This window comes from Mesoplodon mirus (assembly GCF_964341445.2).
Source record: "Mesoplodon mirus genome assembly, chromosome: 1".
Classification (NCBI taxonomy): Eukaryota; Metazoa; Chordata; class Mammalia; order Artiodactyla; family Ziphiidae; genus Mesoplodon; species Mesoplodon mirus.
In genome coordinates, this window is record NC_138976.1 from 6,137,262 (window position 1) to 6,163,964 (window position 26,703).

At 55.1% G+C, this 26,703-nt stretch overlaps 1 protein-coding gene and 1 pseudogene across 3 annotated transcripts in view; one reads left to right on the forward strand and one right to left on the reverse strand.

Moving 5' to 3' along the window:
- The window catches only part of NCS1 (neuronal calcium sensor 1), a 61,663-nt gene that overhangs the window by 14,583 nt on the left and 20,377 nt on the right, over positions 1-26,703 (reverse strand). For both annotated transcript variants that reach the window (XM_082614612.1, XM_082614611.1), the window contains exons 2-7: positions 22,024-22,048; positions 9,097-9,235; positions 7,300-7,378; positions 5,741-5,829; positions 5,303-5,380; positions 1,811-1,928 (exon numbers count right to left, since the gene is read on the reverse strand). In XM_082614612.1, the coding sequence (XP_082470738.1) occupies positions 1,830-1,928; positions 5,303-5,380; positions 5,741-5,829; positions 7,300-7,378; positions 9,097-9,235; positions 22,024-22,048 (509 nt within the window). In that variant the 3' untranslated portion in view covers positions 1,811-1,829. The remainder of the gene's footprint in view (positions 1-1,810; positions 1,929-5,302; positions 5,381-5,740; positions 5,830-7,299; positions 7,379-9,096; positions 9,236-22,023; positions 22,049-26,703) is intronic.
- LOC309804221 (acireductone dioxygenase-like) lies at positions 12,874-15,675 on the forward strand (annotated as a pseudogene). Its single transcript has one exon. The product of its transcript is annotated as an acireductone dioxygenase-like (transcript).

Sequence of the window (26,703 nt, forward strand, 5' to 3'; positions counted from 1 at the left end):
AAAGAACAGCCCCCACTTGCCGCAACTAGAGAAAGCCTGTACACAGCAACAAAGACCCAACGCAGCCAAAATAAATAAATAAATTTATTAAAAAAAAAAAAAAAAGATCAAGTTATAAAAAGACTGTGGTTTCATCTTGGGTTCTCCCTCTCCCTCCCTCCCAGACAGCTTACCCTGCGGGAAGCCAGCCACCATGTTGTTAGGCAGCCCTGTGCAGAGGGCCACATGGTGAGGCCGCCAAGCCAAATGAGTGAGCTTAGAAGTGGGTCACCCCTGGCCAAGCCTTCAGATGAGACCGCAGTCCTGGCCAACAGCTGATGATCATCCCAGTTTACCTAATACGGAGGGGTTTCCCAGGACATGGGACTTTCAGCACTAAATCTGGGACAGTCCCAGGCAAACTGGGATGGTTGGCCACCCTCCTGACAGCTTGGCTGCATCCTCATGAGAGACCTTGAGCCAAAGGCACCCAACAAAGCTGTACCCAAATTCCTGATGTTTGTTCTCTTCAGCTGCTGTTTTGCGGCACTGCCGTGTGCAGCAACAGATAACTAAGACAGCACTGCACAAAAGGTGATCGTACAATGGAGGATGCACATACAACAAGGTGCCCAACTTCAGTGCTCATCGGTGAGATGCAAATTAAGATTACAACAAGCTATCGTGACACGCCCACCAAAACGGCTGAAATTTTAAAAGACAGAGAACACCCAGTGCTGGCAAGGAAGTGGGGCAATGGGAGCTCTCATACACCGCAAGTGGGAGTAGGAGATGGTACAACCATGTTGGAAGACTTCTGGCAGTATCTACTAAAGCTAAATATACACACATTCTATGTCCCAGCAATTCTACTCTTAGATCTATATCAACAGGATGCATCATCCGTCCACCAGGAGACACATACAAGAGTGTTTGTAAAACAATGGTCATGAAGAACCTAGGGGTAAGACGGGAAAAAAGACACAGACCTACTAGAGAATGGACTTGAGGATATGGGGAGAGGGAAGGGTAAGCTGTGACAAAGCGAGAGAGTGGCATGGACATCTATACACTACCAAACGTGAGGTAGATAGCTAGTGGGAAGCAGCCGCATAGCACAGGGAGATCAGCTCGGTGCTTTGTGACCACCTAGAGGGGTGGGATAGGGAGAGTGGGAGGGAGGGAGATGCAAGAGGGAGGAGATATGGGGACATATGTATATGTATAGCTGATTCACTTTGTCATAAAGCAGAAACTAACACACCACTGTAAAGCAATTATACTCTAATAAAGATGTAAAAAAAAAAAAAGAGAGAGCCAGTAAAAAAAAAACAAAAAACGAGTGTTTGTAGCTGGACAGGACCATAGGGGTCAGTTCTCTGCCAGCAACAGAGGCCTCTGTGGGCTATCATCCTATGCTTAACGGAAATCCAACGGGGCAAAAAAAGAAACCACGCTGGAGCTATTGATCAAGAGAGTGGAAGCTGAGGTCTTCAGCCACCCCAACGGAGAAAAGATGAGAAACTCCTGTTCTCCCAGGCCCCTGGCCCTGGCTGAGAACTGGGATTTTCAAAGTGCTTTCACCCCAGGGAAACTTCTATTCAAGTAAACGCTCAGGCTGAATCTGGGTATATAAAAATGACAAAAATAGAGGAGCCCTGGCTGATGTGAAGGCCCTGCCTCCTAGGCCTCCCCTACTAGCTATGCGCCAACTGGGCAGACCCCGATTCCCCTCCGGGAAACTCAGGTACTTATCTGCCAACCCCAAGTGTCCTGAGGCTAGGTCTGCCCCCTTTCCCCCACCCCAGGCCCCAAGTCTCCCTCCACTCACCTCAGCTCTGGGCCTTGGACTATACCAGCCCGTCGTAGAGGGACAGCGCCTGCACGATGGACGGGTCCGCCTTGGATCCTTCCTGGAACTCCTGCAGCGTCAGCTTCCCGTCAGCATTCTGCAAACAGAGAGAAGAGGGTTAAGGCGAGGGGACAACCAACCTCCCAGGACAGGGGCCTCTGCCCTGGGCCCTGGACATTCCCTCCCCAAGCCCAGCCCAGGGCTGCTTCCAAAAGAGCTTCCACAGTTAAGTCAGGAGGGAGGCAAGGCAGCTCATTAGGTGGGAGGGGTCAGGCATAGACAGACGCGGGCACTTCCTGGCTGGGTGACCTTGGGCACACGACCCACCTCTCTGGGCCCTTGTTTCCTCATCTGGAGACTGGAGAGAATTGAACGGCTTCTTCAGGGCACTGAGGTGAGCACTCCTTGAGCTCAAGCTGTGTATAGCGTTCGGCGGACTGGAAGCACCCGATAACTCCACAGTTATCATCCTCACTGCTGTTCATCCCACACAGGGTGTTAACCCCACAGGGCCGAGAACCTGATGCATTTCTCCAGGGTCACCCTTGGAAGGGCATTTAAGCCATCCCCCGGGAGACCTACAAGGAGGCTGGACAGAGCCCACGTCAAGGGGCTTTAGTGGGTCTCTTGCAGAAGGAAATGGTTTGGGCCAGAATCCCTTCCCCTGGAGCATCTTGCAAGGAAACCCGTGAGAGAAAAAGAAAAAGGCCTTGGAACCCACCCACAGCCTGCACCCAGAGAGACCGTGACGAGGTTTCCACAAGCTCCGCAGGCAGACCTTGAGGGTCGTCTACCTGGGGCCCCGCTCACGCTATGCGTGCGCTTGGTCTCATGGGGTCCTCACAGCCGCTCTAAGAAGAGGGGCTGCTCTGCTTTCTCTGGTTCCTTTAGGTGTAAGTTTAGATGTGTTATCTGAGATTTTTCTTGTTTCTTGAGGTAGGATTATATTGCTATAAACTTCCCTCTTAGAAATGCTTCTGCTGCATCCCATAGGTTTTGGGTCGTCGTGTTTTCATTGTCACTTGTCTCTAGGTATTATTTTATTCCCTCGTTGATTTCTTCAGGGATCTCTTGGTTATTTAGCAGCGTATTGTTTAGCCAAAGAGGGGCTGCTCTTATCACCGGTTCACCGGTGAGGATGCCGAGGCTCAATCACCTATCCAGGGCCCTCTCTGGCTGCTAACTGGGGAAGCCAGATTTACACCCAGTCTGACTACAGCGTGGACTTTGCTTCCCCAAATAAGGGATGTCTGGATTGGGGGTGGGGGGGATTTAACACCTTGGTGGTAAATAACATTGAACCACCCTGCGAGAGGTTAGTGTTCTCTGCCGCACTCTATGGACGCATCTTCTGATTATTATCAGCAGCCCAGCGCGGTCTGAGCCTCTGTGTCTTTACTGCCCCTCTGACATGTGATCTCACTTTTTTTTTTTTTTACATCTTTACTGGAGCATAATTGCTTTACAATGGTGCGTTAGTTTCCGCTTTATAACAAAGTGAATCAGCTATACATATACATATGTTCCCGTATCTCTTCCCTCTTGCGTCTCCCTCCCTCCGAACCCTCCCTATCCCCCCGCCAGGTGGTCACAAAGCACCAAGCTGATCTCCCTGTGTTATGCGGCTGCTTCCCACTAGCTATCTACCTTACGTTTGGTAGTGTATATATGTCCATGCCACTCTCTCACTTTGTCACAGCTTACCCTTCCCCCTCTCCATATCCTCAAGTCCATTCTCTAGTAGGTCTGTGTCTTTATTCCTGTCTTACCCCTAGGTTCTTTATGACATTTTTTTTCTCACTTTTTAAATTAAGGAAGTAAGGCCTCAGGCTCAAAGCTTTCAGGGCAGGCACCTGTACCTAGCCAGAATGTAATAATAAGCCCAAGGTCACTGTTCATTTGAATTCTTTTATTGAAGGCAAGCAATAGTGGGTTTCCTTACCACCTTGATATCAAATTCCAGTTTAAAACAAAGTTATTTCCAGTTTAAAAAAAAGTTTGGTATAAAGAAGGGTTTCTTTCTTTTTTTTTTTTTTTCGGTACGCGGGCCTCTCACTGTTGTGGCCTCTCCCCTTGCGGAGCACAGGCTCCGGACGCACAGGCTCAGCGGCCATGGCTCACCGGCCCAGCCGCTCCGCAGCATGTGGGATCTTCCCGGACCGGGGCATGAACCCGTGTCCCCTGCATCAGCAGGCTGACTCTCAACCACTGCGCCACCAGAGAAGCCCTAAAAAAGGGTTTCTTAACCTGAGGTCTGAGGACAGAATTCAGCAGGCCTGTGAACTAAAATGGGAAAAAATGAGGTCTTTCTTTTCGCTAACTTATAACTGAAATTTAGCTCTTCCTTCCATAATGAATCTAGGTAACGATCTCCCACAGAACCAGCAGTACCTGTGGTTTTGTCAGCTGTGGGGATCGAGGGATTTTTATAACACTCCACGGTTGCTGTAGGCATCACCTATACATATCATCGGTTCGAAATTGTGGGGTTGGTTAAACCACTGTATCTCATCATCCGATGTGTTCATAAAGAAGCTCATATACCACATCACAAATTCTTTAAAAGAATTTTTTGATAGCTGCATTCCAAAATAGCTTCCTTCTTAATCCTGTGGATTTTATCTGATGCACTTAAAACCATTACTCTGAGAAGTCCACAGACAACTTCTTCAGAATGCCCAAATTTCTTGTCCGTGGCAAAAAATTTAAAAGGTTAAGAACCTTGGGACTTCCCTGGTGGTGCAGTGGTTGAGAATCCGCCTGCCAGGGCTTCCCTGATGGCGCAGTGGTTGAGAGTCCACCTGCCAATGCAGGGGACATGGGTTCGTGCCCCGGTCCGGGAAGATCCCACATGCCACGGAGCGGCTGGGCCCGTGAGCCATGGCTGCTGAGCCTGCGCGTCTGGAGCCTATGCTCCGCAATGGCAGAGGCCACAACAGTGAGAGGCCCGCGTACTGCAAAAAAAAGAATCCGCCTGCCAATGCAGGGGACATGGGTTCGAGCCCTGGTCCGGGAAGATCCCACATGCCACGGAGGAACTAAGCCCTGCGCCACGACTGAGCCTGCGCTCTACATCCCGCAAGCCACAACTACTGAGCCCGCGTGCCACAACAACTGAAGCCCACGCGCCTAGAGCCCATGCTCTGCAACAAGAGAAGCCACCGCAATGAGAAGCCCGCACGCCGCAACGAAGAGCAGCCCCCACTCTCGCCACAACTAGAGAAAAGCCCGCGTGCAGCAACAAAGACCCAACGCAGCCAAAAATAGATAAATAAATAAATTAATTAATTTAAAAAAATAAATAAAGAATCTTAGTTGATCAAAGAGAAAGTGTTGGACAAATTTACTTAAAACCCTGGATGTATGAAGGGGACGGCTGCCAACTGGACCAGTGGACGTCACACCAAGTGTGCTGCCTGCCTCGAGCCAGGCCCCTAGGCGGTCAGTGGCGCCTACGGGGAGGGGTCTCACCTTGTCCATCATGGCAAAGATTCGGTCCACCCGCTTCTCGGGGGTGTTCTCCTCCTCGGGGAGTTCCACGGTGTTCCCCTGACAGGGACAGACATGGTGGGGGCTGGCTCCTGGCACTCTGGACTTTGGGCCCTTTTCCAAAAAATATGCTCCCCAGACCTGGGCGGGTTCCAGATGAGGACCCCCTCTGCCTCCCACTCCCCGCAACGTCCCCCGCCATCTGTAATTCTGCTCCAGAACCTCGCACTCACCCTAGCCCCCATCTGCCACCCCAGCTGCAGATGTGCTGAGCGGCCCCAGGCAGTGACCCTTACCTGGCCAACGCTTGCCCCGGTCAGGAGAGCAGTCCCACGGGGGTGCTTCCTCTGGGACAGGCCCAGTCACTGAATTTGATGCCCCTACTGCCTCCCCCTACCCCACAGGACCCGGGCCTCTCACCACCATCTGGTAAATGGCGTCCACTATATCCAGCATCTCGTTCCTGGTGATGTAGCCGTCGTTATCCAAGTCGTACAGCTTGAAGGCCCCTGCGGTCAACCAGCCAGGGCAGAGTGACCCCCGGCCCGGGGAAGGGGGTGCTGCTCCCCCCCGCCACTGCACCACAACCCCATTACTCATCCAACCAATGAATATTTACATCAAAACAGACGGGACACGCGTACGCGCACGCACGACAGGAACACATGCGCCGTTTTAACTAGGGTTATTAAAAAAAACCCTAAATATAAAAAGGAGGGGGGGGCTTCCCTGGTGGCGCAGTGGTTGAGAGTCCGCCTGCCGATGAAGGGGACGCGGGTTCGTGCCCCGGTCCGGGAGGATCCCACATGCCGCGGAGCGGCTGGGCCCGTGAGCCATGGCCGCTGAGCCTGCGCGTCCGGAACCTGTGCTCCGCAACGGGAGAGGCCACGGCGGTGAGGGGCCCGCGTACCGAAAAAAAAAAAAAAAAACAGGAGGGGGCACTGGATCTGCTAGAGCTGAGGCTGGAGCTGGAGCTGAGGGAGGGAGGGGACCCCAGGAGGAGCCCTAAAGGCCCCCCTCTCCTTCCCCATGCCCGGGCCTCTGCCTCCTTTCAGCCCACTTCCTTTCCACAATTACACTGTATCCTGCTGGGATCAACTTAGAAAATAAAATAATATGCCTGGGGAGGAGGTGAGGAGCTTCTGCATAAATAAATCCTCTTTTATTTCTAAAAAGAGAAAGAAAAAGAAACTGCCGCGTGTTCTCGGTGCCGATGCAAAGCAGTGAAAGTGTCTCAGTGGGAAGTGAGTTCTGGCCCAGCTGTTTTCATCTTCTCTCCAGATTCCCTCTCGCAGCAGCACGAGCCTGCACACTCTCCCCTCTGAATTCTTCTCTCATCCCTCCTCAGGGCCTCGCACATGCTGCTCCCCTGCCTGGAACCCTCTTCCCTCCTTCCTCCCTGGCACCATCATCCTTCCCAGCTCAGCTCCTGACTCATAACGGGGTCAGTTCCTCTCCTGTCGGTTCCCACTTCCCTCTTCCTGCCTCAGCTGCAGTTTTCTGGGATCTTTTGGATAAGGTCCCTGAGCTAGACTGACAGCCGCGAGGGCAGGTGCCCATCTATCTGATGCACCCGTGGGTCCTGGCCTCTGCTCAGCACTGACACGTGGCCGTGTTTGGTCAACATCTGTTGGGTGAACCAGTAAATAAGTGAATGAATGAGATCAGTTATCAAAACAGCCTCCTAAGTGGTGGATCCAGCCCTGGAACCGGGTCTTTTAACTCCATGCTGTCCTGCCTGAGGTCCCATGTCTGCACGTGCTCGGATGCCCCTTTGCTCCCGCCCCATCTGTCCATGCATCTAAGGAAGACACGTTCCTCCCGCCTGGCCTCCTCCAAGAAACTGCCTCTGACCTGGAAGGGCAGGACATCTGTGCCACTCTCAGCCCCAGACAGATGACCTGGCCCAGGTAGTTGGCCTCCCTCCCGCCTGGGACTGCCCAGTGGCCGCCCCATAGAGCCCAGGGGGCAGGACTTACACCGCAGCTTCTCATCCAGGGTTCCCCTCGAGGTCACCGACAGCGCCTGGATGAACTCAGAGAACTCAATCCGCCCGTCCTGCAGGAAAGAGGGGAGTGGGGGTGGGCCTCAGTTAGCGCTGAGTCACCTGGTCAGGCTGCACCTTGGGCAGGTGGTGATGGGTGGCAGCAGGTACCAGACACCCAAGTGGAGAGTGCGGGAGTGATGGGATGAGGGTCAGGAGAAGGAAGGGGAGGGGGAGGGGGTAGGATTAGAAATGGGAAAAGAGGACTTCCCTGGTGGTCCAGTGGTTAGGACTCCGCGCTCCCAATGCAGGGGGCACGGGTTTGATCCCTGGTTGAGGAACAAAGATCTCACGTGCTGCATGGTGTGGCCAAAAAAAAAAAAGAGGGAAAAGCCAGGCAGGAGGGACAGGGAAAAGGGTGAGGCCAAAGGGAGAGCCTGACACTCCACATCTGGTGGGAGGAAGAGGGACCACCAGCACACATGACCTTCTGGGCAGGAGTCACCCAGAAACCCCTTTCTCCTCGGCCTTGAACCACAGGCTCAGAGGCTTTAGAAAAAGGTGGGGCTCTGGACTGTTCAATCCTATTTATTTTGCAAATAAGGAAACTGAGGTCTGGAGAGGCCAGAGCTCTTCCCAGGGCCAGGCAGTGTGATCGTCAGCTGAGACCACCTGCGAAGAAAGTCAGGGCGTGACACAGCAGAAAAAATCCGAGTGCCCTACAGCATGGAGCATGGAAACAAGTTACAGTACGTCCACCTTGAATACAAGTGAGCCAGGAAATATGCCAGCGTGGCACAGAGTCTGGAGGACTGCAGATGCCCCAATGGTGGATATGCCAACTGTCAGGGTGGCTGTCACCAGGAAGGGACACGCTGCAACACGGATAAGCCTTGAAAACACGATGCTCAGTGAAAGAAGCCAGGCACAAAAGATCCCATATTATATGATTCTCAGTTTCCTCATCTGCAAAATGGGGGCAATTAAAAGGCATCCCTACAGGTAGTTGGTTGTAAGGTCTCACTGAAAATAATCCACAGAGCAACTAAGCCCGTGCACCACAACTACTGAGCCTGCACTCTAGAGCCCAAGAGCCACAGCTACCGAGCCCGCGTGCTGCAACTACTGAGCCCGTGCACCTAGAGCCCATGCTGCGCAATAAGAGAAGCCACTGCAGTGAGAAGCCTGCGCACCGCAACGAAGAGTAGCCCCCGCTCGCCGCAACTAGAGAAAGCCCATGTGCAGCAACGAAGACCCGATGCAGCCAAGAATAAAATTAATTAATTAATTAATTAATTTTTTTAAAAAATCTACATAAAGAGCGTAGTACGTAGTAAATGTTCAGTAAATGTCAGTTATGATTATAAATCCTGTTATTATCCCTGGAGGCATTTGCATTTTGTGCTTGTAAGAAAAGGGTCAAGGTATACATATGTGTGCATGTGTGTATACATGTCTGTCTGTGTGCATGGTATGTATGTGCATACACGGATCTCTGTGGGTTCCTTGTGCATGTGTGAGCTCCTGCAATGTACATACGTGCATGCATTTGTGTACAATGAGTGCATGTGTGTGCATGCATGCGTTTGTGTGCATCTGTGTATAAGCACATGTGGGTGTGCACACGTGTGCGTGCGTTTGTGTGTATATGTGTATGTGTGAGTGCACACGTCTGTGTGTTCCTTCTCTGGAATGGAACATCAGCAGGACAGCGTGGGTGTGGAGCCGCGCAGGCTGCCGCAGGAGGGAGGGGACTCCGGGCTGGCACAGGCCCTGTCAATTCTCAGCTCACCTTGTTTTCATCAAAGACGTTGAAAACAAATGTGGCGAACTTGGTGGGGTCTCCAAACGGGAAGAACTGCTTGTAGATCTTCTGGAAGCCCGCTGCGTCCAGCTGCCCGCTGGGGCAGTCCTTGATGAAGCCTTTGTACCTGGAGGTAGAGAGCAGGTGAGAGAGGGTAAAGGAGACTCGCTCCTGCCCAGCGCCCTGGAAGCCTGTGAGTCCCTGTCCAGGGAGACAGTGCCACACGGGGTCGTGAGCACAGACCTGGACTCCACAGGCATGGGCTCATCCCACCTCTGCCTCTCGCTAGCTGTGTGACCTGGGACAGGTGGCCACACCTCTCTTAGCCTCATCCGTCCCAGAGGGTAAGAGTCACTTGGCCACTCGGCCCCCTGCTCCACACAGGCGACGAAAACAAAAGTTGCAGGAGCGACCTCCCCGAAGTCCCGCTCTCCCACAAGGTGCTCCCCCTCCCCGACCCTCTCCACTGAGCCCCTCCCGGAGCCAGGCAGGCTGGCGGTGCTGGCGCCGCGCTGGTGGGCAGAGCCACCATATGGGGCCGGCAGCTGGCTCCTCCCACATGCCTGCGCCCCCGTGTGCACACACCCGCTCCCCTGCCTCTGTTCCCAGAGAACTGTGTAAACGACGCGGGAGCCGCCCAGCAAGCTCGGAGGGCATCCTGGTGGGTCCCAGCTGGACCTGTCCACCCTGCATTCCCAGTGCCCAGGGACCCTCCAAATACCCGGCCAGCTGATGGCAACATGGCTTTGCAGCCCAAATCCCAGTCCTGCCGTTGGCTGGCTGCGTCCTCAGGCAGGTGCCTTCACCTCTGAGCCTGACTCTCCTCATCTGTAAACAGGGACAGCTATCACGTCCATCTTGTGGGGACTGCGTGAGATGATGATGTAGCATACTTGGCACAGGGTTGGACGTAAAAAATAAGCAACGGCATGACCTTTAGTATTATGACCTCAGTGTGTTCTTTTAAATCAATTCATAAGTTGGCTCCTGCGTGTAGCTTGGCTACTCCAACCAGGACATACGTTCCTCTGAGGAGGATTCCCAGCACAAAGTGGGGCTAGAGAGAGGGGTCAGCTATTAACAGCTACCAGCTGCTACCTCTGCTGGACCACTCTCTGCTGGGAACTTTGCAAACCTGATTCTCCTGGAATGCCCATAACAGCCCTATGAGCCATGTGCTAGGATGAAGCCCCCCCTTTTTTTTTTGGCCGCGTGGCTTGTGGGATCTTAGTTCCCCGACCAGGGATTGAACCTGGGCCCCAGCAGTGAAAGTGTGGAGTCCTAACCACTGGACCGCCAGGGAAGTCCCAAGCCCATTTTAAAGATGAGGAAACTGAGGCTTTGAGACGGGGAGATCTGCAAGTCCTTGCAGCCCAGACCGGAGCTGAGGTGGGGTTTGAAGTAACCACTGATGGGGCCAGATGCTCAGAGACACGCGCTCACTGACGACGTCCCCTCCCCCCCGCCCCACTGTTCTCTGGTCTACCCAGGGCCACTCTCCCGTCTCGTCCCGGGAAAGTTGCTGGTGGCGCCGTGACTGAGGGCCGTACACACAGAGAGCGAGTGGAGAAGCCACTGTCCCTCCACCCATCAGAGAACAAGCGAAGGGGCCCAGGCTGGGTGAAGGGACACGCAGGGCACCAGAAGGAGGGAGACTTGGGAATTCTGGGGCCTAAGTGATCAAGGTCAGATGTCCGAAAGAAAGCAAGACAAGACTCTTGCTAACAAGTCAGCGGTTCCTTAGGGGTGAGGGCGAGGCTGGGAGATGGAGTGGGGCGTGGCGTCGGGCTGCCGTGGGCACCCACCCTCCCGCAGTGCCCCCAGCAAGCATGAGGCTGTAAAAAATGGCCGGGCCTCTGCGTGCCTCCCCACCCACCCCCTGGGGCACCTTGAGGGGCCAGAGGCCCAGGGAGGCGGTCCCGGCCCAGTAATCAGGATCGCTGCCCCATCTCACCACCGCCTGCACCTTTGACAACAGCCCCGTGCCGGGCACTGGACTAAGACTTGGTGGGTGGTTCCTCCTGCAGTTGCCACTCAGCCCTGCTCAGTGGGTTCAGTGATCCCCATTTCACAGATGAAGGCACTGAGGCACAGAGGGCAGGGCCCCTCCCACAGCAGGTACCAGAAAGGGACTCGGCCCCTCCGGGTCCCTCCCCTTGAAGCCTCCTTCCCAGCTGGGTGTTCCAGACTCAAACCTTCACATCTGGGCCAGGACGCAGAGCCAGAGAGGAGCGTTTCGGAGCCAAGATCTGGTCCGTGACCCCAGGCCCCTGGTCAGGATGGGTCCCGGGGCAGGAGGAGGGAACAGGCCCGGCGCCAGGCCGTGAGGACCACATGGGGGCACAGCCGGCTCTGGAGGCCAGAGGGGGGCCATCGCTTCCCCTCGTGTCCCCCAGAGCCTCCCAATTCCCCACAATGGCTGTGTGTCACTTGAGTAATTTGAAGATTATTAAAAACAGTAAAGGGAGAACAAAAGGCGCCCAGAGGCGTCTCGCGGCCCGGCCCCTGCGGGCGCCTGGCCCTTAGGAGGGAGGGCGGTGCGGACGCTGCAGCAGCAGGATCTGCCAGTGCTGTGAGCACCTGCGGGGGCCCTGCAGCTTTACTGCGGGCAGGTGGGTACAGGCAGGCTGGCCTCAGTGGGGAGCCTCCGGGGGACTATCTGGTTTCCCCTGCAGAGACTGTCACTGTCACTGTGGGGCCCCAGCCCCCTTGGTGCCATGAGCAGCAGGCCCACCCCCTCGGGGGCCCAACCGATGAAGGTTTGCTCCAGCCTGACGGCCCAGCCTCCTCTGGCCACACACCCTCACCACCCCACGCCGCCCATATTCCACACCTTCCCGCACTTTCCAGAGCTTGCCATGCCAGCCAGGCGCCAGGCCTTTGGGCCTGCAGGTCCCTGTGCCTGCAAAACACATCCTCCTCCTCTTTACCTGGCTAATGCACTCATCCACCAGGTCCCGGCTTCCCCCAGGAAGCCCGCCCAGGCCCCCAGGGGCCGCACTGCCCATCTGCGCCCCCACCCCTTGAACGACCCCAGCGCAGCATGAACCATGCTGTGTCATGTTTTCCCCCAGGCTGTGTCCTCCACCCAACAGTGAACTCCCAGTGCCCTGACGCCTGGCACATAACGGGGGCTCAGCAAATGCCCAGTGAGCTCAATGAATGAGCTGAATGAATGAATGAACGAATGAACGAATGAACACACAGAGAGACGGAGAGGCCAGGTGTCAGGCGTCTTCTTCCTAAGCCCCGGGCACCGTGGTCAGAACCTGAGAACTCCGTGCAGATGGTTAGAGCACCACAGATATACGCCCACCCCTCTGTGCATTGATGGGGAACTGGGGGCCCAGAGAGGGAGAGAGACTGGCCCAAGGTCACACAGCAAGTTAGCAGCAGAAACAGGCCTCACACCCGGGACTCCCGCCTCCCAGGCTCCCTCTTTGCCAGGCTGCACTGGCCCCAGCCCCATGGAAAGCCAAGAGCCTGCTCCCCAAACATTGCATAACCCCATGGTTCATCATCAGAAGATGGGGGGCACCCTGTCTCGCTGGAGCAGAGAGGAGGTGGTCTGTCCCAGACGCCCCACTTGCCCCAGGCCCCAAATTTGCTCTTCAAGTCCTCACAGCTCGGAGGCCAGGACTTCCTGCCATGGTCCGATTGCGAGGTGCAGCCCAGCCCCTGTGGTGGGCCGAGCCAGGACACTCACCCAGGAACACACCCCCACCCCCACCCCATGGCAGGCACCCAAGGGAGCTGCGGCTTAATAACAGAGCTCTTGAGACCAGCCTGAGCAGGTCGCATAGCAGGTCTGGGGCCAGGTGGCAGTGACCCCGGCCCGGCCACGGTGCAGGCCTGGTACATGGATGACTCGGCTGACAACCCACCGTGGCTACACCACGCGGAGCCCGTGTGCCCGGTCGGCCTGGAGCAGCTGCGTGGGCTTGGGGTCCTTTACTGGAAATTGGGTGCTAACAAATATGAGAATGATCCAGAATTAGAAAAGATCCGAAAAGAGAGAAACTACTCCTGGATGGACATAATAACCATAGGCAGAGACAAACTACCAAATTACGAAGAAAAGATTAGATGATTTACAAGGAGCATTTACACCTGGATGAAAAGATTCGCTTCATCTTGGTCGGCAGTGGGTACTTTGACGTGAGAGGTAAAGAGGACAGGTGGATCCGGATCATCGTGGAAAAAGGAGACATGATCATGCTCCCTGCCGGGATTTACCACCGTTTCACACTGGACGAGAAGAAATACGAGAAGGCCATGCGGCTGTTTGTGGGAGACCCGGTGTGGACGGCATACAACCGGCCGGCTGACAACTTCGAGGCCCGGAGGCAGAACCTGGAATTGCTGGCGCAGACAGCCTAGCGGTGCCCTGGGGCCTCGTGCACCCCGGCCCCCCTTGTGAAGGTTCCAGATGTGATGGCAGCAGAAAGTCTGTCATTTTCTCCTTGCTTTTGTGTTGTAGACTTGAGGCTAGGTGAGCTTTCCTCTGCAAGGTTGTTTGATCAGAATACATTTTAATGGAAGTAGCTATAGAACTTGTTTGTACATGGAAGCACCTGTGGAAATCTGGGCAAATCTGTTCATTTTCTCTGATTCAGGATCAGTGGTCAGTGGCCCTGTGTCAGCTGGTGCCTTCAGCTCTGACCGAATGAATTTCATCTCCCCAGATGCAGCCATTTAGCTGCTCCATCTGGACAATTTTTGGACTTCAAGCAGATACCAGGCGAGGCCATGCCTGCCTTGTGCAGAGGGGTGACAGTGGATGACAGGACTGGGAAGAGAAAAGATGCTTTTCTCCCTAAACGCGGGGGAAGCTGGGGGGCGGTGGGGTGCGTGGGGGACGGGCTGGCATGTTAGGGGGACACTCGCTAGCTTATGCCACTTTCTTGTTCAAAATATAGTAGCTGCCTTAATGTTAAAATAAATAAAAAATTTAAAAATAACAGAGTTCCTGCCCAAGAATTCTATCCCAGGATGACTGAGAGATGTACGAGACTGCAGCCCCACCCCTGACCCAGGCTCAGGTTCCAACAGGCCTGGGCCTCTCCCTCTCCCCGCCCCCACTCCGTCTCTCCTTCAGACACGCTGCTGCCTGGAAACCTGCTCTGGGGCGTGCCCTGTGCTGCAGTCCTGGCCCATCCTGTCTCACTGTGAGAGGGGCCCGAGCAAACCCCTTCCCTGCAATGCCCCCCAGTTTCCCTGCTGGTAAAATAAGTGACTTAGACTAGATCAGGGTTTTTCCACCCACGCCACTGACACTTGGGGTCAGATGATTCTTGGTGATGGGGGTCTGTCTGGTGGTTTAGCGGCATCCCTGGCCTCCACCTGCTAGACGCCAGAAGCACCCCCGCCCCAGGTTATGACAACCCAGACAGTGCCAAATACGCCCCCGGAGCAGAACCACTCCAGTGGAGAACCATGGGGCTAGATGGTCTCTGGGGACCCCCACAAAGCGGGGGGAAGGGTCTTCCCCAGCGTCTGCCTTCCAGTGATCTGCGATTCTGAATAACAGGGACCCACTGAGAGCCGGGCACGGAGCTATGTGATTTCCAGGCACCATTTCACCAAATCGTGCAAACAAGCCCAGGAGGGGACGATTATTATGCCCATTGTACAGATGGGGAAACTGAGGCTGGGGGCTGTTAAGTCTCCTGGCTCAGGGCCTTCACACGGCATTTCTTTTGCCCGCCCCACTCCTTCCCCTCCTCCTTCCCCCTTTTTTTCTTGGCTTCCGTGCACCTCCCCTAGAGAAGCCCGCTCTGGCCACCCAAGACCCCAGTACACACACCGGTTGACACACTCACTGCACCCTGTCCCTGGCCTGGGCCTCGCAGCTGTGCTTGTAGCCTGTATGATGCCTGGGCCAGTGAGTGCACCACAGGGTCCGTCAAGGCAGGGACCCCGTCTTGTAGCTCACCCCGAATCTGCAGGGCCCACTGCAGGTGCTCAGTAAATACCTACTGGAGCTGCACAGCTAGCAAATGGGGGGTCACAACTGGACCCCTGCCACCGCCTGTGTGCGGCCGGTCACCAGCGAGGGCCGAAGCCTCCGTGGTCTGCTTTCCTCAGTGCCTTCTGCCTGATTCCAGACCAGGGGTGGAAGCAGCAGTAGTCCTGGCACTGTCGCTGGCGCAGGTTAGGCCGGGGAGGGCGGGTGAGGCACAAAAAGCGTTCCGAGGAATTTATATGGAGACCACCCCTCCCACAGCCGTGCTCAAGAGCAGGGGTCTCAGCTCTCTTTGGGGATGGGAGGAGAAGTTGTGGAGCCGAGCCTGGGACGTGGCGCGGCTCCTGAGCTCCACACACGCGGTTTCCAGCCACCAGAGCACAGGTTTTCCGCATGGTTGACTGTGCTTGGGAACCAGCTCTCCACGACGGGGTGGAGACGAGAGAAGAAAATCCCAGATTTGACAACTGCATTCTTAAGCCTCTTTAAAAGGGAAAGGGGAAAAAAAAAAGAAATCTGTCATTTCATAAAAACACTGAAGGCTGAATGCCACTTACAAAACACGCCCGACTCAACGCTGGGCTTCCTCCCTGTAAGCTTCCCACCCCACCTCTAACCCCCACTGCGCCAGCCTGTGTCCCCCAGGGGACTCCAGCAGCTCGGCTCCCCCAGTCCCTGCTGCCCCCAGTGCTGGCCATGGGCCTGGCACATAATAGGTGCTCAGCAAAGATTTACGGAATGAATGAACCAACAAAGGAATGAAGGAATGAGTGAGCGGATGAATGAATTAGTGAATGAATGAGGGAGTGAGCAAATGAGGGAGTGAATGAATGAAGGAGTGACTGACTGAATGAATGAGGAGCAAATGAGTGACTGAATGAATGAATGACGGAGTGAATGAGTGACCAGATGAATGAATGAATGAGTGAATGAAGGCATGAGGGAGTGAATTAATGAATGAATGAGTGATGAGTGAGTGCGTGAATGCACACTGGCCATGAGGCACGGGTCCAACTCCAGCTCAGCATCCTGTTCTCTGTGGTCCCCAGAATCCCCAGCGCCGCCAGGGCCTTGGTTCCCCAAAGGCACCAGCCTGCTAGGACTTTCTGGAATTCACTGCTCGCAGTTCCCACAGAGCCTCGTCCTCTGGGACCCAGCTTGAAGCAAGCCTCGCATAGCCCTCCATGCCCACCTCCCTCCCCGCCAGGGTTAAGTGTGGCAGATGCTGCTCTCTGCAGTGTGGAAAGTGGGAAGTAAATAGATGGATAAATAATAAAGCATAACCCCCAACTGCAATCAGGGACTGCCACAGCGGCCTTGGCAAACTGTTCTCCCATTATCTTCTCAAACACCTCCCTTCCCCCGGCATTCCCCTCCCAGCTCCCTGGAGACCTGCCTTCAGACAATCCTGGAGGAGGGGCTCAAACACATCCATGAGGATGAGGCCTCTTCCCTCTCCTTCTCTTCCCTCTCCCCTCCCCCATCTCTCTCCTCACTGCGTCCCCCCATCCTCCACCGCCTTCAGCTTTGTGGGGTTTCCCAAAGCCAGAGCCAGCAGAGCTGAGCCCCCGTAGCCCAGGCCATGGAGGCCAGCAAGCTGGACCCAGACTCCACACACACACAGAGCTGTGAGACCCAGGCAAGTGTCTCCGCCCCTCGGAGCCTCAGTTTCTTCATCTGTATAACGGGCTGTTCCTAGACTGACCCCACGGCATTGGCGGCGGCCTCCTTACCCACAGCTGTGACTGCGGAGGAGGGTCCAGGATTGACAGCTGGCCCTGCGGAGGCGGCTGCAGAATTCCTCCTGCTTCCGCCCACTATTTTTGTTACAATACCATCGGGTTATTTGGTTATTATAAATGTAACAAAAGCATTACAGACAACTTGTAAAATAGAAAATATAAGAGAAAAAAGAATACCCATGATGCCACCACCCCCAGCACACCCACTTCTAGCCTCTGGCCAGTCTCCTTCCCATCTTCTTTTCCCTCCACACTTTCTTCATCATGGAACTGTGTTGGGGCACTATTTGTACCCTACTGTTCCCCCTCGGGATGGCGTTCCCGTCACCCTCCAGGTGATCACAATTTCACCATCGGCTTTAAGGGCCTGGGACCTGCTACAGTTTCCTAGTCAGTCCCCACCGAGGCTCCCGATCTTCCACTGTGGTGAATGGAGCTTGGTCAAGAACAAGGGATCCGGTGGGCAGGGGCCTCGGGCTGGCTGTGGACCTGACACTGGCCCCACCTCCCGACGCCCCAGCCTCCTCCGGTCTCTGCCAAATACAGAGCCAGGAGCAGCGGAGATGACACCATGGGTGTCCAGCATGAAGCCGGGTGTGAGGTGAGTGCCCAGCTGGCCCAGCTCAGGCATCATATCCTTGTGGCCTGGTCTGCGCTCCTGACCACCTGGGGCTTCAGCTCTCCTGGAGGACCTGGGACGTGCCCAGCTCTGCTTCTGCTCACTGGGTGGCCCAGGACAAGTCACAGAGTCACAGAAGACCCCTGGGTCTGGTTCCTATTCTGGGGAGCAGCTACTGAAAGTCAACACCAAACAAGATGATCCTGTACCAGGCAGGAGAAACAGGGGCAGGGTGGTCAGTGCAGACCTCTCCCAGGAGGTGACATTGCAGTGAAGATGCCAAGATCTGGGGCAGAGGGAAGAGCAGAGGGAACCGCAAGGATGGAGGGCCTGAGGTAGGAAGGAGCGTGGCATGGCTGAGGGACAGTAAGTGTGGCTGGTGCCTGGTAAGCCAGGGAGAGGGTGAGGCCAGAGACCTTGGGGAGCCCCGAAGACCAGGCAAAGGGGCTGGGTCTTTATTCTAAGTGCAGTTAAGAAGCCACGAAGGGCTTTAAGCAAGAGAGAGAGAAACACAGGAGGAAACTGAAGCTGCCCTGGCTGAATCCACCCACATGTGTCACAGGTGGGATAGGAAAACTCTGTCCATTGCGGCAACGCTGCTCTCCGCGTGCCCCTCCCTCCCATTTCCCAATCCCACCCCAGATGGTTTGATGCTAAATTGTTTGCTGCCCTGGTGGTCTGGGCTCAGGAACCTCAGTTTTCCCAAGGAAGGGCAGGCATTCCCCAGCTATCAGGTGCCAGAGAGCCGTTTAGGACATGAAAGGGCATGGTTGGAGACCGTGGTGAGAAAGGGTCCTCTGAAATGGGCCAGGGCACTTGGGATGCAGATGCTTGTCCCATTTGTCTCCTGTGCAAAGGACAGAGGGGATAGCGGGCTGCATGGATGTGGCCTCTGACCCAGCAGGCTTGTGTTATGGTCCCAGTGAACCAGGGAGGTGTAGGCCCATCATGGGATTACAAATTGATTCATTTCGTGTGCTAAGAATAATTACACGGGCTGCCCACAGCACTGGAGGAGACTGATCCAGAGTGCCATATTCTGTGATCCATTATTGATGTCTGCTGTGGACACAGGTTGGGAGAGTGGTGGTAAGAGTGTCGCTGTTTAACCATCCCTAGTCTACCTTCACCCTGGGGGGTATAACCATTCTAGGATACAACAGTGAGGTGGGTGGTGGGCTGACCCAGGAGGGTTAGAGAAAGGCACCACCAAAATGAATCAAAGGGCATTTACTTGAGGTCCATGGAACTTTGTGGCAAAGAAAAGATCTTTTTTTTTCTTTATAAGCTCTTTAGAGAGAGTTCCCCTACAGCAAGGACTGGGCATCACAAGGGCCCTGGTTTTGTTGTAGAAGCCTCCACTGTCCCCTCCAGGCCGGCCTCCTTGGCCTCCCTGCTGTTCTTCAAACACACCAGGCCCCTTCCCACTGCTGAGCCTCTGTCCTTGCCGTTCCCTGTGCCTGGAACACTGTTCTGTGGTTGAGTCCTGTTGTCCAGGTCATAGCTCAGATGTCAGCTTGATGAAGGAACAAAACTCCCTCCACCTGTTTGGGATCCAGTTTCCCCATCTACGTAATGAGGAGACGACCCTCAATCTCAGGACCCCTCCATGGTCGTACTGATCAGTGTTATTCGTAGTATTAGCGTTATTAACAAAACAGAGAACTTATGACTAGGCCCTGTTCCGGACGCTGTGTATGAATTAGCTCATTTATTCTTCACAGTATTCCTATAAAGCTTGACTATTATTACCCTCACTTTCCAGATGGGGAAACTGAGGCACCGAGCAGTCCAGTCACTTGCCCAAGGTTGCTCAGCTCAAGCCCTGGTTCCGGATCCCTTCTGGCCACTTTGCCTCCTGGGGAAGACCCAGGGGAGCAGGGGAGGATGCCGGGGCTCAGGTGTGCCCTGCACCTCCTGGGGCTCAGGAGACTCGTCTAGGGAATGCCATGGTGGGACACCGCTCTGGGTGACTACGAGGACAAAATGACTAAGGCCACATCTGAGAGCAGCACTGGGGAGGCATCTGCCACCTCGCAAGGACAGACCTCGTCCTCATCCCTGCTCTGACCTTCTCTGAGCCTCAGCTTAGTTTTTCCATCGCTGTGGAGATGATAAGCCATGTCAACCCCCGGGACAGCACCCAGGAGTCGATGACAATGTGTATGTGAAGCACCTAGGGGTGACAGATGGGTGCTGAGCACCTGCTATGGCCAGGCCCTGGGGACACAGCAGTGAACAGGGCAGAGCTGGCCTCAAGGCCAGGAGGGGAGGTGGAGGAGGACGCAGACCTGTAACTGCTGTTTGTCCCAGGTGTGTCCTGTTTGTGCCTGGTAAGTCCCCGGCTGTGACACTGAGCTGTGGGAGGTCAGAGGAGGCCCCTAACTCAACCTGGGGGCTCAGGAGGTTTCAGGGAAGGAGGCCTGAGGGTGAGGAGGTGGCGGCCAAGCAAAGAGGAGGAGGGGTGTTCCCAGAAGGGGGAACAGCCCAGGCAAAGGTCAGGAAGCCCCAGAAAGTAAGGTGAATTCGGGAACGGATAGCAATTTGGGCAGGCCAGAGGGCAGAGGGCAGAGGAGAGGAGGAAATGGCAGTGAGACTGGAGGGTTCAGCACAGCAAGGCTGGCCTGAGCCAGGCCTCGTAATCACGTGACCATGCCAGAGGCGCAGACTTCACCTGAGTCCAGGGAGAGTTTAAGCATCGTTGAATATTTGCTCAACAAAGACCCCTCTGGCTGCCATGTGGGAAGGAGGGGGATTATGTACAGATGGGGAATCCAGGAAGGCTTCCTGGAGGAGGTGACTTAGGTACGCCTTGGGAGAGTGGAGTTCAGATGGCCCCGAAAGGAAGGGTGGGAAAAGTGAGTGACAAAGGCTCGGGAAGGCCGGGTAGGGCAATCCAGGAGGGAGAACCTCACAGATAAAGACCTAGAAACAGGGACTTCCTTGGTGGCACAGTGGTTAAGAATCTGCCTGCCAACACAGGGGACACGGGTCTGATCCCTGGTCCGGGAAGATCCCACATGCCACGGAACAACTAAGCCCATACACCACAACTACTGAGTCTGTGCTCTAGAGCCCGTGAGCCACAACTACTGAGCCTGCATGCTGCAATGACTGAAACCCGCGCGCCGAGCGCCTGTGCTCCACAACAAAGAAAAGCCACCACAATGAGAAGCCTGCGCACGGCAACGAAGAGTAGCCCCCGCTCGCCGCAACTAGAGAAAAAGCCTGTGCACAGCAACGACGACCCAACGCAGCCAAAAAAAAAAAAATACCTAGAAGCAGGAGTATTTCTGGAACGCTCACCTGGGGAAGTGGAGAAGTGGAAAATGAGGTCAGAGGCAGGTCAGGCCCACCTGTTGGGTCCTAGGATGTGGGGGAGGAGGAAGGGAGTGGCAGCTGCTCCCTTCACATCCACTCCCCCTGTGGGGCACAGCCAGCTCACCCCTAAGGTTCTGCCCACCTAGCCGGGGTCTCCAGCAAGGGGTCAGCAGGGCCAAGCAGGGCAGCCACAACTCTCCCCCTCTGCCACCTGGACTCAAGGACAGGGAGGTGTAAGCAGTGGCCCCGGGGAGCCTGGCCCTGCCCCCAGCAGGGCTCCACCAGGAGTCTCGTGGCCTGGGCCCTGCTTCGGTCTGCTGTGATGGAGGGCACGTCTGTAGGCCTCAGCTCCCCATCTGAACAGTCGACGGAAGACCGCTGTCAAGGCCGTCATCTCTTAGGACCTTTACAGGGAATGTCGCCCCGATGCCTCCTCATTACTGTCACACACGTGGGGAAACGGAGGCTGAGGGGGGTTGGATCACTTGAGGTCACTTGGATAGGAACAGGTAGGGGCAGAGACCATTTCTAAGCCACCAAACTTTCTGGAAGGTCTCCAAGCTCGCCTCCTCGCTCACCTGCTCCCAACTCAGGTTCACCTGACCATGCGTGAGTCTCCCCTGTCTGCTCCACATTCCACAATGACAGACAGTGTATACCACTCTCCCCTCTCTGCCCCAGGGCAGGCATAACTAATCCATTCCAGACCTTCCAGGCATTAATGACGCTATACTTTCCGTTTGCTCCATGATCTACAGCCTCAGAATCCTTCTTAACACAGCACTCCAGGCAGCTACTATGGATTGATTAGAGCTGGCATCCAAAAAGAAACCTATCTGCCATCCTTGGTCCACTCTAATCAATCACTTTATAGACAGGGTGGCTGAACTCTAGAGAAGAGACTTCTCAAGGCCACGGGATGATTTAGGGACAAAGCTGGGCCTGGGATCCAGTCTCCTGACTTGTTTCTGGTCCAAACCCCTCCCTTGGGTGAGCAGGGTGTGAAATGAACACTGGTGGTCCTTAGAGATGCCACACAAGGCAAGGAGTCACCACCACCCCACCCCCATCCCAGTTCAGCTGGATCTATGTCAGTCTCCTGTGAACAAAGGAATCTGAACAAAGGCTGCCTGGACTGGTTTGCAGATAAGCCGCTCTTAGAGGGTCTTCCACGTGCTGCTGTCCTGGGCAGCTGGACTGCCATCTCATCAGCACAAAGCCAACACCCCCTCTCCCACCCAACAGTTTGGGGAAAAGCAGCTACTCACCACTGCTGGACCTCCTTCTCAGTAACTGCAAAAGAAAACAGAAAAGTGGCCTTTTAGCTCAGGAAGGTGTCCTAGGGCACAGACAGACACAGGGGAGCCTCCTTCCTGCCCTCCCCACCCCGGCCCACAGCCAGTGTGCCCAAGTCTGGACACCAGCCAGCTCTGAACAAGAAGGTGCCTGCAACTCCCACCCCGCCCGGTGGACAGTCCCAGTCAGGAGCTCTGTGTCTAACCCCCAAGGGGACGACACTGGCCCATCCCCTCCAGATGCCCACTGCACTGCCTGGAGGACGGCCGAGATCAGCCTCTTGCGGGCAGGGGCTGGCCTCTCCCTGCAGTCCTGGGCTGGGCAGGCAGGATTATTGTGCCCAGGCCAACACTGAAGATAATTCTTCCCCGTCTCGCATCCCTGGGGACAGGACAGTCACAGAAGTCACTGGCTTCCCCAGGCACTCAGCTGCCCTGCCTGCACATGGGGGGCCAGGGCAGAAAGGCTGAGCCCCCTCCTCGGCCCTGGCAGCACCCAGCACCTTCCCCTCCTTGACCCATCCCTCCAGCCCTTCAGAGCCATCAGTCCCGGGTTCTTTTTACAGGCAAGACGAGAACAGAACGGTGAACCAGAAGCTAGAATGAGCCACTAAAGTAGCTGAACCTCCAGCCAAGCCCAAATAGTCATTCTTTATTGAATCATGAAACAAATGAAAAAATGTTTTTTTACTGAATTGGTTCAGGCTGAACAAAACCAGTAATTTCGCTCAAATCACTGAACAAGAACATCTAACCACCTCTAAGGCCTCACTCATTCTCGGGGCAGAGGGGGCGGGGAGTGACTTTGGGAGAGCACCTCCAGCTCCCCACGCCTCAGTTTCCTCGTTTGTAAAGTGGGAATGATAGTTATAGTACCTGCCACACGAGCTGTCCTGGGAATTCAATCAAACCACGTGTGAAAACTCCTGAATCCCCAGCACAGGGCCTGGCACTCGGATGTGCTCAATACAGGCCTGTAGAATGAATGAATGAACGAAAGAACGAATGGACAGGAAGGTGGGTGTTGGGTGCAGGTCAGGTGAATAAAGGAACTGGCTTCCCTTCCCAGAGAAGTGAGGGGGGAGGCCCAAGGGGGTCCACCTCACCATTTGTGCCCGATCACACTTGAGGCCGCTTTTCAAAAACTGTTCAAAGCAAGCTCGTAACAGCTGCCAAGTCCTGAGTGCCCACTGCGAGCCTCGATCTGTACCAGGGCGGGCCTCTGTGCTTCGACTCAGCTGCCCTGACAATGCTCCCAGGGAAGCTGTGACTCTGCCCTGGCTGAAAATGGGGAAACTGAGTCACAAAGTGGGCAGGACGTGAAGTGGTAGTGCGAGGGTCTGAACTCAGGTCTGTGGCTCAGCCATCTGCCAGCCAGGCCCTGGCAGTCAGGCTCTTGGGGCAGGCTGCAAGCTCCTGCCAGGCCCCTTCTCGTCGGCGCTCTCCTCCCACGAGCCCAATCCGAGGCTAAGGAAGAGCCCGGTCCATGAGCAGGATGCTGACAAAAAGAGCGAGGCAACAGTGAGAGTTGTAGGTTACTGGGAACAGCCAGACCTGGTGTAAAAAAATGCAATTTTCCAAGAGAGTTTTGGCAGAGGGTAGGGGGTGGGAAGGGAGTCCAGCAGGGGGGTGGAGAGGGAAGTGTCCGTGGTCTAACTCAGGGTGGGCTGCCCTACACCCGCCACCCACACCTGGCAGTGAAGAGCAGCAGGAGCTGAGGGGCTGATGCTTAAAAAACCCAAGCTGGAGACACAGGAGTCCCACCATAGCACAGCTGGGAGCTTAGGGGCTTATACTCTGGAGCCAGACTGGACGGCCTGAGTTTAAACCTAGCACCACAGTTTCCCAGCTGTGTGTCCTTGGGCTAAGTACTTCCCTTCTCTGAGCCTCAGTTTCCTCATCTGTCAAATGGGCTTGTTGTGAAGATTAAAGTGCTTGGTGCTCTTCACGGACATAAGACTCCCACAGGTAGGTGTGACCCCATTTTCCCAATGAGGAGACTGAGGCTCAGGCAGGTCTGCTTACTTGCCTGAAGTCACCCAAGGTGACTGGGTGGGGCCAGGGGCCAGGACTGTGCCTCCAGAACCCAGGATGGATGTCCAAGTGGATGCCCCCCACCGCCCACCTTGAGTAAGCCAATGAGCTGCATGACCTTGTATGACCTTGGCATCATGTGATATAAACGGCAGGAGCCGGGTAGCAAGGGCTCAGGCGGCTGGTCCACTGCTGACTTTAGGGGAGGCCTCCTAAGGTCAGAGAAGGCTTCCCTGGAATCCCCCAGCTCAGAAGTCCCAACCCTCTCCTGATCACACACCCCTGCCCCGTCCCCCAGCAGCCTCCCCCCAGGGCCTCTCAGCCTCCAGGCTCTCCTGTGCCCCTCACCAGCCCCTGCACCCAACGAGCTCCGAGGATGCAGACATGTTTGGCTGTCCCCTGCCCCATTAGAACGGTCCCATCACAGAACACTGTGTGGTCAGCAGGCAGCCAAGCTGTAAGCTGGGGAGGGGCAGACAGGTGGCTGTGAGCTGGGGAGGCCCTGCCCCGTGCTTTAAGCAAATTAACCTTTAGGAAACAGGTATCCCCTGGTACCGTCCCAGGCCCAGCAGCTACCACTGCTTGACCCCTTGGAGGGTCTTGGAGGGGGGCAGGCAGCAGGCAGGTCTCAGGGGGCCTGGTCACCTGCCCCCAGCCCCTCCCCAAAGGTCAGGCAGGCCTGCATCCAAATCCCAGCCCCCCGAGTCTAATCATGAGGATATAACCAGGCAAATGCAGAATGGGGGACATTCTATAAGACAAGTGGCCAGGATAATTTTATAAGTCAGGGTGCGAAAGGTAAAAAAGGCAGGGGATTGTTCCAGAAAAAAACCCTAAAGAGACAAGGCCATCAAACGCAACTCGCAATGCCTGCATTGGGTCCTGGATCTGGAGTTAAAGACCAGCTACAACGGGGCTGGTGGGGGAAGCTGCCTACAGGCGGGCAGCTGGATGCCCTGATGGACTGACTCACTGTTGGTTTCTTTAGGAGCAGCAACGGTAGGGAAGTTATGTGGGAGAATGTTCTTTTCCTTGGGATGTGCCCTGAAGCACTTAGGGGTGACGATCAGGATGCCTGCAGCCTCTTGGGAAAGGTTCAGAAATATACACACACATATTTAGAAAGAGAGAGGAAGCGAATGTGGCAAAATGCTGACAGCTGGTGAATCTAGGTGTGGACACACAGGCGCTCACAGCGCCGGTGTTGCTCTTGATCTTTCAAAATAAAAAGTTGGGGGGAAATGCTTGTCCTCATCAGCCCACCACCTGTGTGCCCCCCTCACAGCACCAGAAGGGCCGAGGGTCCTGTCCAGGAGCACGCCCCTAGCAGCTCCGACCACCGCAGGCGCTAGCAGGGAGGAGAGGGCTGAGGGACACTTATGGGGTCCCTCTGCTTCCGCCGTCCACCCAGATACTAGAGCGACAGGCTCAGGCTCCCAGCTTGGTCCCACCCCCCCATCTCCCAGAGCCGACATGCGCGTGTGAAATTAACAAGCACCCACCAAGCCCTCGGTGGGTCCAGGCTCAGCACGCAGGGCCCAGCACGAATGAAGGTCATTTTCAGTGCTACTGGCCCCTACTCTCCTGCCTTCCCCCAACTCTGTGACCCCCTCAAGCTCCTCTAACTGGTCCCACCTCCGGGCCTTTGTACATGCTGTTCCTTCTGCCCAGAACACATGCCCTCACCTCTGCTACCTGTAACCCCAACACACATTTCAAGTCCCAGCTGGGATGTCCCTTTTCGAGGAAGCCCTCCCAAGCCCCGTTTGGGAGCTCCCTTCATATGTGGGACTCCCTGTTTTACATGTAGTCTGTCTTCCCATCAACTGTACAACAGAGGATCAGATGGGGCACTGCCTGCCGGGGCCAAACCGGGGAAAGGGGGTAACAGGACATTGGTAAAGTAGGGTGGGCCACACAGAGGGCTCTGGTTGTGTGGTCTTGGGCGAATGACCCCACACCTGTGAGCCTTGGTTTGTTCATCTGTAAAATGGGACAAACAGACTGTCTCTTAGAGGAGGAGGATGGACTTAAAGTGCTTGGTGTGATGTCTGGCACCCAGCGGGTGCTCAATAGAAGCCCTTTTTCCCCCCTCACCTTCCCAGATGGATGCTAAACCCCCAGAGGTCAAGGTGCTTCTCCTAGCATCACCCTCAAAGCCCAGCCCAGTGTCCTGTTGATTCCCACATCAACACCAAGCCACTTGGCTGGATTGGGAACACATCCTAAAACACGTTTCTCACAACATGTTTACCTTCATAATTACAACTGGCTTCGGCCAATTTTAAAAACAAGCTGCCTTTCTCCAGCTCGCCCCCGCCTTCAGGCCTGGGGTGCCCAGGCTCATTAGGAAACCAGTATTTAAGACCTGTCTTGATCACTTGTAGACTGGGTTGCTCCAAACAAGTTACTTAACCTCTCTGAGCCTCAGAGTCCTCATCTGAAGGATGGGGTACAAACTCCTACCTGGCAGAGTCACCGGGAGGGTTTCTTTTCTTTTTTTTTTTTTTTTTCATATTTATTACCCTTTATTAATCCAGTTTTTTTTTTTAGTTTCTGTTTTATAACAAAGTGAATCAGTTATACGTATACATATGTTCCCATCTCTCTTCCCTCTTG